Source organism: Petaurus breviceps, unplaced genomic scaffold, assembly GCF_028583685.1.
Source record: "Petaurus breviceps papuanus isolate PSGF00001 unplaced genomic scaffold, PetGlider_PUasm1.0 90617, whole genome shotgun sequence".
NCBI lineage: Eukaryota > Metazoa > Chordata > Mammalia > Diprotodontia > Petauridae > Petaurus > Petaurus breviceps.
This window is the reverse complement of record NW_027187287.1, coordinates 1,099,187-1,113,453: the sequence shown is the minus strand read 5'-3', so window position 1 is coordinate 1,113,453 and position 14,267 is coordinate 1,099,187. Positions and strand designations below refer to the sequence as shown.

General features: G+C 40.3%; 1 protein-coding gene across 5 annotated transcripts in view; it reads right to left on the bottom strand.

Moving 5' to 3' along the window:
* The window catches only part of CSNK1D (casein kinase 1 delta), a 79,502-nt gene that overhangs the window by 8,134 nt on the left and 57,101 nt on the right, over positions 1-14,267 (bottom strand). The window contains exons 9-10 of one of the 5 annotated variants that reach the window (XM_069063977.1): positions 10,904-10,968; positions 7,081-9,534 (exon numbers count right to left, since the gene is read on the bottom strand). The exons of 3 other annotated variants lie outside the window; for them this stretch is intronic. In XM_069063977.1, the coding sequence (XP_068920078.1) occupies positions 10,936-10,968 (33 nt within the window). In that variant the 3' untranslated portion in view covers positions 7,081-9,534; positions 10,904-10,935. Of the gene's footprint in view, positions 1-7,080; positions 9,535-10,903; positions 10,969-14,267 lie in introns of those variants that run through there. One more of the 5 variants, XM_069063976.1, reaches the window with a different exon arrangement.

The following is a 14,267-nucleotide window of genomic DNA, read 5'->3' as shown; positions in this document are numbered from 1 at the left end:
ATGAATTAAATGTTACTTACTCTATATATGACTAGAGCCAAGTGAAGACAAAGCAAATATGGGTAGAATTAAGGAATTTTTGAACCTCAGTAAAGTCAGCAGATTCAAAGTCAAGGATTCTTAATGACAAGGTCAAATTCCTTTGAAGTCTTAGAAAAAGGAAATGGTGCCGGATCCAGGATGGCTTTAAAAATAAAAAAAGTATGTAGTTCTGAACCTGCCACGGAAGCCTGGTCCTGCAGTGGACTGTAGGATTGAGCTGGGACCTTAGAGATAATTTTATTTAACCTGTTCATTTTAGAGGGAAACTAAGGTCCAGAAATATTAAATCACTCACCCAAGGTAAAAAACTCCCACCTAAGTATTCTTAAGCCTAACTCCAGTGGGGTTTTTTTTGTTTTTGTTTTGTTGTTCTGTATAGCAAACATAGTCCTTCTATAGCCAGGTATAGTAGGAAGCTGGTTGGGAGCAAAGCTCACAACCTGCACAGGTGAGAGAGATACCAAGAAAAGATCAGTTCATTGACTTATATAAAGCAAAAAATCCTGGGTTCTCTATCACGCCTCTATCATTGTCTTGAATCATCTCTTAGGGAAGAAAGGAAGGAATATTCTGTGTAGAGATTAGCATCAAATAAGGAATTTTCACTTGTAAATGTTAAAATATATATATTGCTACTGTCTTGCAGATTCCCAGTATTTCCCACTGTCTTAACAGTAGGTGGGACTCTCATTTAGCTTGACTTCTGACAAGTTGAAAAGTTATGCTATGGCTTAAGTAAACAGAAAGAGGTGATGTATTTCTTCAAGGGTTTCTCTAACATCATTTTTCTTCCCACTGATTCCTGACAAGACACTCAAAGCTCTTCTCTCCTTTTAGAAATGTGTTTTTCACTTTTCTGTAGATTTTTTTTTCCTTAATAAAATAAATTGGTTTCTGGACTTAGAAGTGGCCAAGGATGTGACAGGCAGCTATATAGCATGGTAGATAGCATGCTGGACCTCAAGTCAGGAAGATCTGGGTTCAGATCCTTTTACAGATACTAACTGGCTGTGTGACCCTGGGGACAGGTCACTTAACCTCTCAGCCTGTCTCTCATCTATAAAATGGAAATAACAATATCTACCTCATGTTTTGAGGATCAAATGAAATAATATATGTGAAACACTTTAAAAACCTTAAGCGACTCTGGGATTGCTCAGTCGTGTAAATGTTAATTATTATTACTATTCCTGTTATTCCCCAAATACAAGTGTTGCCCTAGTTGACCTCTAAGCTCCCTTACAAGTATAAAATTCTAATGGTGATCTGAATGTGAAATACCTGAATGTGGATTTCTGGCTTTAACCCCCTCTGCCTTGGGGGAATGTGGAAAATAAAGTTTCAAGTGCCCTCTTGTGGGGGGAAAGTATACATCAGTACACTTGATAGTATCTCACAAAGTTTAGTTTGCAGCGGGGATGAGTGAGATTCTGGGGTAATAAACTGGAAAACTGGCCAAGAATAATATTGAAAAAAACTGCAAAGAGTGAACCTTGAACTCTATGTTTAAACTCCAGCTGAAAACTGGTGAGGAGGGGCACAGTCAAGATGGCAGAGTAGAAACAGGACCTCCATGCGGCTCTGGCTGCCACCACCTCCAATTCATGTAAAAGGGGACTCTAAACAAACTTTGGAGCTACAGAACCCACAAAATGACAGAGAGAAGCTAACTTCCCGCTGAGGACAGCCCGGCAGGAATTGGCCAGCACAGTGCTCTGGAAGGCAAGCCCAGCCCCACACTGAGGCCTCAGGGTGGGCCTGACCAACCACTAGCTGGAAGAACTCCAGATCACCAGCAGCTGTGGCTGTTTTCAGAATTATCAACACATAGATGCTAACGACAAAGTGAGAAGTCAGTGCAGTGTGGACTTTGGGACCCAGTAGTTGGGAGTGCATCAGCTTTTGCCCCTGGGGCGAGAAGCCACTGAGGGCTGTGGGGCAGCCACCGCCACTTGGCAGCTTCAGCTCCTGGTCTGCAGACTGTAGGGGGACCAAGTAACCAGTCTGAGGGGTAATCGCTCTTGCTTTAACCTGCTTGGATCTGGATTGCAGTCTAGGGTGGAGGTCCTGGGGTGTGTGACCAGCTTGCCAGTGTGTGGAGGTTTCAGACGGGGCACCCAACTAATAGCTCCAGCAGCTGAGAAAACCCCAGCGTTTGGAACAAAGCTCCCCTATCTGGTGGCAGAGTCCTACTGTGGCAAAAAGCCCAAAAGTCAAGTAATTGAGTGGTAAAATGACCAGGCAAAGGAAGCAAACTAATCAAAGCAATCCAACATTAGATTCCTATTCTAATAAAAAGGACAAAAAGGATCAAAGCATGAAACAGGAGGAAGACAGTGAAGTCATAACTCCTGCACCAAAAGCTTCCAAGAAAAATACGAGCTAGTTACAGGATATAGAGGACCTTAAGAAGCAGATAAGAGAAGTAGAGGAAAAATTGGGAAGAAAAATGAGAATGCAAGAAAATTATGAGAGTCAACAGCCTGACTGAGGAAAATAACACCTTAAAAAACAGACTGACTCAAATGGCAAAAGAGGCTCAAAAAGGCAATGAGGAAAATGCCTTAAAAAGCTGAATTTGTCAGATGGAAAAAGAATCTCAAAAGCTCAATGAGGAGAATCATTCTTTCAGAATTAAATTGGAACAAATGGAAGCTAATGACTTTATGAGAAATCAAGATGCTGTTAAACAGATCCAAACAAATGAAAGAACAGACGGCAATGTGAAATATCTCATTGGAAAAACCACTGACCTGGAAAATAGATCCAGGAGAGATAATTTAAAAATTATTGGACTACCTGAAAGCCATGATCAAAGAAAAAAACCTAGAAATCATCCTCCAAGAAATTCTCAAGGAAAACTACCCTGATGTTTTAGAATCAGAGGGAAAAATAGAGGTTGAAAGAATCCACTGATCACCACCCGAAAAAGATCCCAAAAAGAAAACTCCTAGAAATATTATAGCCAGATTCCAAAATTCCCAGATCAAGGAGAGAATATTACAAGCAGCCAGGAAGAAACAATTTGAATATTGTGGAAACACAATCAGGATAACTCAGGATCTGGCAGCTTCTACACTAAGGGATCAAAGGGCTTGGAATATGATATTCCAGAGGTCAAAGGAACTGGGATTAAAACCAAGACTCACCTACCCAGCAAAACTGAGTATCATGTTTCAGTGGAAAATATGGTCATTCAGTGGAATAAAAGACTTTCAAGTATTCTTGAAGAAAAAAACCAGAGCTGAATAGAAAATTTGACATTCAGATACAACAAACAAGAGAAGCATGAGAAGGTAAACAGGGAAAAGAAATCATATGGAACTTGTCAAAGTTGAACTATTAACATTCCTATATTGAAAAACGATAATTGTAACTGATGAAACTTTTGTCAGTATGAAAATAGTTGAAGGGAATAAAAATATATATATGTCTGTATCAGAGGGTATACGGGCGTATGAATACATATGTGAATCTGTGTGAACATATATACATATGTTTACAGGTATACATAGAGGGCACAGGACCAATTGAATAGGAAGGGATGATACTTAAAAGGTGAAATTAAGAGGTGAAAGAGGAATATAATGAGAGATGGGGAGAGACAGAATGGGGTAAACTATCTAGTATAGAAGAGGCAAGGGAAAATGGCTACAATGGAAGGGAAGAATAGGAAGGCAAAAGGTAATGATTGGTCAACCTTATTCTCTCTGAATTTGGCTCAGGGAGGGAATGACATACACACTAAATAAGGTATCTCACCCTACAAGAGAGTAAGGGGAAGGGGATGAGAGGGGGGAGGATGGGAGGGCAGGCTGGGGGGGGAGGGAGGTTGGAAGCACCCACCTTTGAAAAGGGACAGAATCAAAGTAGAGAATAGAACAAGTGGGAGGTGGGAAAGGAGGAAGGGAAATATAGTCAGTCTTTTACAATATATCTACTATGGTAATTTTTGCATTAGCTACACATGTACAACCTATACTGAATTGCTTATCTTCCCAGTAAGGGTGGGTGACAAGGGAGGAAGGGAATGAATCTGGAATTCAAAGTTTTAAAATCAAATGTTTAAAAATATGTATATATACTATTATTAATACTGTGTTACATGTAATTGGGAAATAAGTTATATAGGCACTGGGGCATAGAGATCCACCAAGCCCTACTGGAAAAGCCAAAGGTGGTATGGGAAAAGATATGGAAGAGAACAGATTGGAGGTGCGGATATCCTGTGGGACTGCTATTTTGGGGTGGTGGGTAGGGGAAAAACAGGGAGAAAATTTGTAACTCAAAATCTGGCAGAAATGAATGATGTAAATCAGAAGTCAATAAAGCATTTGAAAAATGAAAAAAAAAATAAAGGTAGGAAAGTCTCCTAGAAAAAAAAAAACTGGTGAGGAGACCTAGACTCTACTCACTAGAGCACACGCAGAGAGGCACAGGCAAAACGAATGAAGAGTTAATGTCGTATAGTACATAAAGAGCTGGTTTTAGAAGCAAGACCTGGATTCAATGTGCGAGGCAAGAGAGGGCAGGTGTCATCTGGCAGAGGGAAATTCCTCATAAGGAGCTCCCTATACCAATGAAATCACAGGTCTAGCTGAAGAGAGGGGAAACCTAAAGCAGGGGACAAAACCACAATGTTCAAAGCTTTCTAGATGATATCAGTCCTACTGACTTCAGTGTAGGGTGGTAGCATAATGGAAAGGGCTAATTTGAGAACTGCAGACAAAACAGCTCTGCATGTCCCATTTGGAAGTCAAAAGAATTTTAAAGACGAAGTAGCAGACAAGAATATGCATGGGAGTGGGGCAATTGAAGTAAACACAGAAATGGAGGAAGGAGAACACAAAGAAAAGTTTCCATAAGCCATCCAGAAATGTCAACAGCAGGACTGACTGACCTAGTTATCAGAAAAACTCAAAATAACACTTAAAACAGTGGAATCCTCTGGAGCTTTACCTGATGCAGATGCAGTACAAATAAAATGAAGCACAAAATTGTGCACTCTTGCACAATACAAGTAAGTGGTAAATGAGCATTATGCAGAAAGCCCTCCTGGGATGCTGAAAGTGGTCTCATTCAGTTGCTTAACATCTCCTTGTTTGGTTACACAAACAAGTAACAACTTGGGAGGCTCATTACAAATTTAAGGCAATGATGGGAGAAGACCAGAATCCAGTAACCTTAAAGTAAAGGCTGGTCTGTGGCTTATATCTGTTTGCTGTGAGAAAGTAAGGGCATCCCTTGCATTTGTAATCCATGGGTTCGCCAACTTTTTTGGCTCTACACCAAATCTAGGGATACTGCAGGGGAGGTTCAGAGACTTGGGCATGAGTGTGTGACTACAAATGAAAAGTCCCATAGAGTCATGGCAGACCTTTGGAACATCCCTTGAAAGACACTGTTGTGGCTCAAAGGCATTTGTTAGCAGAATCACTTTGCCAGTTTCCTCCATAGTTGCTTTTTAGCATATGGGTGAGAAAGGTGTAATGTGTCTGGAAAAGAAGCATTGAAAAGACAGAGTAAGAACCTGAGCTCATCCTAGGCAGGCTACTTTAGTAAAGTGGACAGAGACACTAACAAATAACCTGGAGCAGAAACCCTATGTATCCCAATCCCTCAACAGAGGGAGAATGAAAGGGAAGCTATCTCCAAATACAAGAGCAAAATAAATCAGGTGGACTTTTAAAACAACATGGTTTGGTTAGTAAAGCACTAATAAGGAGTTAAACCATTCCCTCTGCCAAGAAATCACTTGGGAACTTGAATCAAGGCCCCCATTCGGGATTCTGAGCTTGTTTTCATCTCTATAAAGTGGGAGAAATTAATATTCACCACCTTCTTCACTAGACTGCTGACCAGATTAATTCATGCCCTCTGGGCACAAGGCATTGTCTAAAGTTCTGTTAGTGGCTCTGAGAAAATCATAAGGCAAACACAAGGTCTTATACTTCTCAAATACGAGTAGTTTATTGTTTTTCAAATTCAGATGTGGGCTGACTTGACTCTGGTATTCCCAAAGCTATATGTGACAACAGGGAGGGAGGGAAATCAGGATTCCAATACAACAAATTCATTTTTCAACCTCTTATTTCTCCCATATGCTGCCACTGATTTTAAGACAGAACAGCTCAGGAAGAAGAGATGGTGAAGTAAAAAACCACAATATTCAGTCTGACCTAGAGGACCTTGCTTGAACATATCAACAAGCTGTGACTTCCTACTTTAAATATCAAGCAGCTTCTATGAATCGCAGCAGCTCAGCTCTAAGAACTCTAAAGAGCTAAACCACCAGGTAGCTGATCACAGGGACACTCAGTTGGACAGGGTGTTGAAGCACAATCCTATCAGCAAGCAGAATGATTATTTCACAGATTGCCCTTTTTATAATAAATTTTTAATCTTTCAGGGAGTCTCCCTAACACTGGAAGCTGGAATGACTCCTCCCAAAAGGGATACTCAAGTCAGTCTGTTCCCTTCCAAGAAACTAAATAAACCACTAGAGACTGGGTGGGTCATTGCATTCCTCTGCCTTTGACTTGCAAAACAGCACAGTACAGAAAGTGACAGTTTTAAAAACTGAAACTGGCAATTCAAGTGCTTAGTACCATAAGGGTCTTTAGAAACTTCACACCTTCAATACCATTCAAGTTCCCAGGCAACAAAACATAATCAATGTTAAATTTATAAGCAACCTAGAATCAATGTGTTGTTAGATGGGGAGATTAGGACATTCACTTCTAGAAAAGTGCTCTGAAAACCCTTGTGCCTAAATCCGTCAAACAATATGGTACTATGTGATTTTGAGAAGTCCAAAGGGTCCAACCCTGTCAAAGATCTGAATGCCCAATCAGCATGCAGGGATGGTCAGTAATATCTCAAAGAATTAATATAGATTAATCCAAATCTCATTTTCAAAACAATTTAAGAACCAGTTTTGAAAAATCATTTCTCATGCTCTTATGGTTAATGTACACATAGTGAACCGTTCTCGAGCAGGTAAAATAAAGATGACATGAAAGGGGAGAGGGAGAAATGTAGAAGTCATTATGAATTTATTATTTACACAATTGTTAAAGTACACAAATACAGTGGTAATACAAATGAGCTGTTCAGAGATATTTGTTACCAATACATAGGTTGATACAGACATTCTAACTACATTTCCTGCAGGTAATGGTGGGGAGTTAAATATCACGGAAGGGCAAGAACTGTCCACAACCAAACACAATTCTAGAAATCTGCATCAGAAACCACTTCTCAAATATACTCTGTCAATTTCAGGTCCTAGAAACAGGGAGGAAGAAAGGCTGCCTTTGATATGTCTTTCTGGCATTACATCAGAAACCACAGATATTTACAAAGAAAGCACACTTTAGTGTAGGACTGTAGCTGATAATGACATGCTTGAAGGATTAAAACCTAACTTATTAAGACATTCAGCTACACAAAAAAAATCCCTCCACTAATCAACACTTTGAATCTTCCTATTGCACTCCCAAAACTCAGGTCCCCCAACCCTGTCAAGTAAATACTCCCTAAAAGCTCATAAAAGCAACCAGATTAGGGTTTTGGAAAAAAAAAAAAATCAATTATCGGGATTAAACGGAACTACTGGCGATGAAAATGAAAACGACTGGCCAAACACTGCAACATCAATTTAAAAAATCAGGTGTGTCTTCGTGAACATGTTTCAGTTCTAGGAAACTGGGGGTGCAGGGAGAATAAGACTATAGGATAAAGGGTGGAAGAAAGGGGTAGGTATAGGTTAGCTTCCAAACAGGACAGACTCTCCAATGGGCTGATTAGAAAGAAATATAAAAATACCTATTATATTGCACCTTGATTCCCAAGACAGAAAAAGCTCACATCTACTTTGCTTGAGTAAAGATTTGGTATCACTATGGTTCGGTGTTTTTGTGAGTGCTGCAAGATTAACAATAATGATAAGAAACATCATTTTTATGAAAAGCTACCAAGAGCAGAGGTCCCCAAGAGCCTCCAGAGGAAAAAGATGCTGTGTATGGAGGCCATTTGCATTCTAGTAGGTTTTGAATCAACCCTGCATTTCTTTGTCTCTCTTCGGTTCAGACACACAACTCAGGGCTACAAAAAACCTCGTCCCATAAATGCATGACCATCACCTGTTGGCATTTTAAAGTTTCAAACGCAGGTTGTAAGCATCTATTTCTTGGCACTTCCAGGGATTCCCCTTCATCTGTTCAGCCCATGTGGGTAAACCTTGGCATCAAATGATGGCAGACCAGTTTCTTTTGTGCACATAGTTGCTACTACAAATGAAGTGCCAATCTTGTATTGGTAGCATTTATAGTCCACTTTAAATTTTCCCCAATTCAAAGGCAACCAACATCATTGAGAAAACCATACACTACCCCAGAATCTCTCAATTACAATCTTCTCACAAGGAAACCAGAAACATATACTCAGTTTTTAATCATAAGAACTCCCAGCTGTTCAATTTGGGTCTCAAGAGCCTTGGCTTCAATATTCTTCAGACTTCTTATTTCCCTTCCCAAGCTCCTTTGGAGAGAGTAGTGTCTTGCATTGTTTGAAAGTAGCCCTGCACTCTTCAAGCAGCAGGCCTTAGCTCTCTGACTGCACTGAAGACTGGCAAGAAATTCAAAACGGTTTTGTGTTGTAAGGGCTTTTCAGTTTTATATAGGGAAGAATGAACAAGACAGCCAGAAAGCAAGTTAATGAAACTGCAAGTCACACATGACTCATATATGTGTACATATATATGTCTATAAACTTTGATGAGAGCCCCCTCCAAACTGGATTGTACAAAGACAACAAAAAAAACACACAAAAATTTGATCATTTTAATCACATACACTCCCTGCCTGAAAATTCAAGCCAGTGTCTTTGATGCAGGATTCTTCAAAGCCAACATCTTTAAGTCAGACCAAAAAAAAACAAAACAAAACAAAAAACCCCCAGACAAAAACGGAATAAAAAGACAGAATTCTTTACATAGATTTAAGCCAATAATTTTTAGCAAAATGATACAAAACTGTCATAAACCAAGTAAAAGATTTATAGTTACAGTAGAATAATAATAAGGGGTAGCATAAGTTTACCACCAGTGGAGGGAAAATGAAAAGACTCTCGAATGGGAGTTTGATTCTCTTTGCAAATTGTCTCTCTCTTACACTCTGGTTTTTCTTCCCAGCCCCGTTATAACTGAGTTCTTTGTGAGGGGGCATCAGGTTTCAGCCCCTGGCGATGGCAGCACTTGGAGTTTGTTCAGTTTAGGGTATTTTTTTGTTTCCCCCATGAGCATCGCTGGGTAAAAAGGCCTGGAGAGCTCCTGGTGTTAACGTTTTCTGTTCTAGATCGGGGGACGTTTCACTAGTAAAGTAGGTAACATAGTAGATCAGCCATGCATTGTCTGCCCCTCCACGGCAAAAAGGAGATTTCTCATCGGTGCACGACAGACTGAAGACCACTGGAAGTCACCCGACCGGGAATCTGTCGGAGCCAAAGCACAGGAGAATGTCAGCGTGTAGCCAGAGAAATGCAGGACCAGTCGTGTGGGTGCAAAATACCAAGGTGGTAAAGCCCTGGGAAGATCAGGAGCTCTAGATTCATAAATGCTAACCAGCACCCACTCTAGGTCGCCTCCTCCCACAGCTTGCTGGAAAGGAACTGCAGATGGAAAGCACCTCTGCCACCAGAAAAATGTGCTCAGCAGAACAAGTGACAGAAATCAGGGAAGGAAGAAGGGGCATGCAAGCAAGGAAATCAGGTTATAACTTAGCTGAGCTCTTGAAATTGATCTGATGAGAATTCAAGAGGGCTATAGATAAAACTATCCCAATACCTCCCTCTTAACAAGTGTCTTGCCTTTTTGGAAATGGCTACACAAGCCCCAGCTGAGTACTAAGACACTCCCCTTTGGGAGAAGATGTGAAAAGTAGCTCCCATCAAGATACAATGTTAAACTACAGGTGTCACACAGCAGTGACTAGACCTGACCAAAGCTGCAAGTCTGCTGTTCACAGGAAATGCAGTGTTGAGTTGCCAATGAGAAGTAAGCAGGAGCTTCCAGCCATGCACCAACTGCAGCAAGGGAAAGGGAGTGTGGGAAGAGTAAAGAGCAGGTGGCTACAGCTAGATGGGTTAATACAGACAGTAGCTGTATGGATGAGAAGGCTGGCAAAAGTGACTGAGTTTGAAAAGAAAAACAACATGAGAGCACAAAAAGAAATGAAGAGCAGAAAAGAGATGACGGAAGAAGCCAGGAGGCGCTGAGATCATTATGGATCTTTCAATTCAGCAAGAACTAAAAAACTTAACCCCAACCTTAAGCATGGAGCTCCTCAACTAAACACTACAGAACAAAGAACAGCCTGGCCCCATTTGGCTTCCAAATAGGTAGGTAGATTGATGCTATCATAGCCTCAGCAGGTACAAATGTGGTGATACAGGATGCTTGAAGTCCTGCTTCAAACAGGGCAGGATTTGACAAAGTCTTTGGCAGGGAGAGGAAAATGGGAAGAATCTACAACATTAAATGGGTTTCACTTATAAGAAAGCCCTTTGCTTTGATGAGACAATATGAAGGCAGGTCTTTGTCAAAAGTACAACTGGATTCCATTTCTTGGATTTATTCAGATCCACATCTCAATGCAGAGATCTCTCCCATGCAAAGTAATCAGCTGCTTTGAAATTCATACCAAAAACCCTCAATCTAACTCAAGTACCTGGCATGCAAGCCCAGCCCCACTTGGAGGCTCCCAAAGGTGGGAAGGACAGGGGAAGAAGGGTGGTCAGTTCCCACCCCAGCCCCTGAGTCTTGTTGGCTAAGGAGACCGGGACTGAACATCAACACACTCACCCAGTGCTGCCTTCCAACGGGTAGACGAGCAGCTACTTGCCGTGATGTTCGAAAGGAATGCTATTCTGAGTTGGGGGGAAAAGACAGCTGTTGGTAAGAGTCCTGCTGACCAAACACAGCATCATGAGGTCACTGTTCCCCCACCTGACTTCTTAAGTGCAGCCCCTATTTCCAAAGATCTTCATTTCTCCTAATCTTAAAATCAGATCCATTAACATAAACATGCAGAAACCTCTTCATAACCAGCTCTACAAGAACTTGCTATCTGTTATTTTTTTTTAAAAGAAAATATTGAGGAAAGGGGAATCCCAGGTGATGACATGCATTTTTTTTTCTTCCAAGTGTGCTGCCTAGCAAGCACTAGTCAGACTTCTGACTCAAGAGAATGTGTACTGCCCCCAACCATCCCCTTCCCTGCCAAATCCTGCTTAAGTCTTCCAGCCCCAAATTAGGGAAGCTAGTCATTCTTCTTCTTAAAGCTCATCCATGAGAAGGTAGACAAAAGTAACAGATCCTGTATGAACTTCCTCTACTCAGTTTTGTTTTCAAATCCTGGGTGTATTTAACTTTATCCTTAAACAGTAAGTTGAGAGGGCTGGTCAATGACTGTGGAAGAATAAATCAAAATGGATAAATTTCTGTACTTCAGCAAATTCCCAGATCAAGTTATTTGGATCCTTTGGATGCAAAGGCTCTGGTATCTTGACAAACAAACTCCAAATATTCCCCTGAAGGGAGAATCACCTTAAGTAACAGTCTAGAAAATAGTCCCTAGAGTTTAGCAAGCAAGTCCATTTATAAACAGAAAACGTTTCAAACTGATTCCAGAAAAGACAGAGAAAATGGGTTACTGTCAAATTCTTGGTAGCATGGAAAAGAATGCCAGCTCTGAGGCATAACTGATAAAACCCAGCAGCAATCCAAAGGGCAAATCCCAGGACCCAGGTATCTTCTGAGCAGGAGGACTTTTTTTGACGACCAGCAAGTAAAGTAAGCTAATTTCAGAAAGAAGACAATTTTTCTAAATTGGTAGTATTTTTCTTTTCCTTAAGATGTAATGGTCACAAGTTAATGATGAATGAGCTAGATGTTGATGATAGCCATTCACTTGTAGAATAAAGGACTTAAACCAGATTTGGGAGAGAGGTCAAGGGAAGGAATATCCAGAATCCCAGAGGCACTAGAATTAAAAACGCTGAGCCCAACTATGTAACCTCATAGAAAAAGATACCTTCTTTCAGAGATGCCATGTGGAGTGTGAAAGAGGAAGAAGGTGAGCTCAAGGTGTGAAACAGGTTGCATTCCCTCCACCGCCTTTTCCTCTTAAATAATGTCTTCTTATGGCAGTATGCAACTTTCTTTAGTGATAACCAGTTAATAATGAAGGCTTCCAAAATGAAAAACTGTGTGACTGAGATGTAGCCCCTCTCTGCCCCCTTTCTATTCTGAAATTTACATATTTTTCAGACTAAATTATACATTAGGTAGGTTTTTGAGAAACAAATGAGATTTGAGTCTCTTAAAAAGTTAAGAGTATGTTTACATTAATGGTAATTTATACATTCAGAATAACTGAAATCTCTTGAATATACTAGTCAATGCTTTAATAGATTCAAAATACACCTGCTATAAAAACTATATAGATGATGAGATAGATGGTTTTAGGCATTAAGACAGCTGGTTTGGGAAGATTTTTTGCCCCATTAGAGATGGGCTATTTCCTGGGACCACAAGATAACATAAAGGAAAATCAGAGTCAAGATCCAATAGTAGACAACTGCTGCTGGGAGGCAGTTAATGGGAAGACGCTTATGTTAGCTCTTGGATATGGTCTTGGAAATATGGCAGCCTATGTCTGATTGAGTTACTGTATTATCTATTGCCTGCCTACCTGGCAGTATTCTTTGAAAATATCATGGCTGTTTGTTTTGTGGTTTGTTAGAACTGAGAACTAAACATATCTATATGTTAATCCTGGTTTAGCCTTTTCAGGGATTGGCAAAAACACCAAAGCCAGATTTGCCAAATAATTATTAGTTCCACCTTTAACTTAGTTCCTAACCAACCAGTAGAATATTACCATGAATAAAATGACAGGGAAATGGGTGCTCAAGTACAAAGTATCTCCCCCCCACCTTTTGGTTTAGACTCATAGAACTCAAATTTTGGGGCTACTGAGAAAAGAAAATACTGATCTAGAAATGTTCTCTACAGGCAGGAACCCAGAAGGATCTGAGGGGAAGAATATGAATATGCTGATGACACAGGTTTGTATCTGCAGAAGCAAGAGACCTTTTCAGAAAGTATCCTTAGCTGTACTTCAGCAGATGGAAAAAACATTGAAAGAAAGCCCTGCAAGAGGAAAAAATGTCTCTGATTTATCTATCTATAGCTGTTGGTGCCTTCACAGGACCACTCTCAAGTGAAGACAAATGTTGAGGCTGTCTGTCCTCTTAAAGAGAACATACTGTTACTTAGTATCAAAATCTTTGAAGTTCTTTCCTATAAGTCAAAGCCCTGGACTTCCAATCAATATTGCCCTTCTTGATCAGGTAAGGGGAAAGTGAAATGAACAAGAGCTGAAAGCCAACTGAACAATTTTGAAGGAAGAAAGATATAGAGGCTCTTTGCCAATCAAACACTGAAGTTACCTGTATAATATTCAGGGCCTTTGCAAGAGGGACAGGGAACTTCCTATGTGTGTCATTAACTGCATTGATATCAAAGGTAGTAGAAGTTAATAAACTTTGATCTAAGAATTGATCCAACACCTCTGAGAGCCAAAATACTGATTATGAATCTCCATAATTTTCTTTCGATCCAAATTTTTAAAAAGTTGATTCATTTTGCTTTATTATAACGCACTGGTCAAATGTTAACCGGTCAAAGTGCCAGACAATACGAAGCAACCCTACAAGTATCACACACAATTTTTAGATTCCCAAAGCCATGCTAGAACTCTAGTCAGGACCAGGCAGAGAGAGGTACTCAGAAAGAACTAGTTTACCTCCCTTACTACTGTTTACCCTAATTCCTGAGAGCTCTCCAAAAGTACCAGGGGAGTAAGTGGTCTTTAAATTAATATGAATGCTAGAGGTATAAAATGGAAATGATTTATGGACTAGTATGTTTATTGGTATGTTTCCACACTGAGCCATTTCACTATGTGGGAAAAAGGCATACTAGGCCACTTCTATTGATTACATAGCAAAATACTTTCAAAATCCAAAAGTCAGTTAATGTAAGTACCATCCCTATATAGGGCTGGTGTGTTCCAGACCTCATAGTCCTGATAGGGAAATCCGCTACCTCATCAATATTGTTTACCATTCCCAGAAACAGTTAGTCTTATATGTGCCCTACC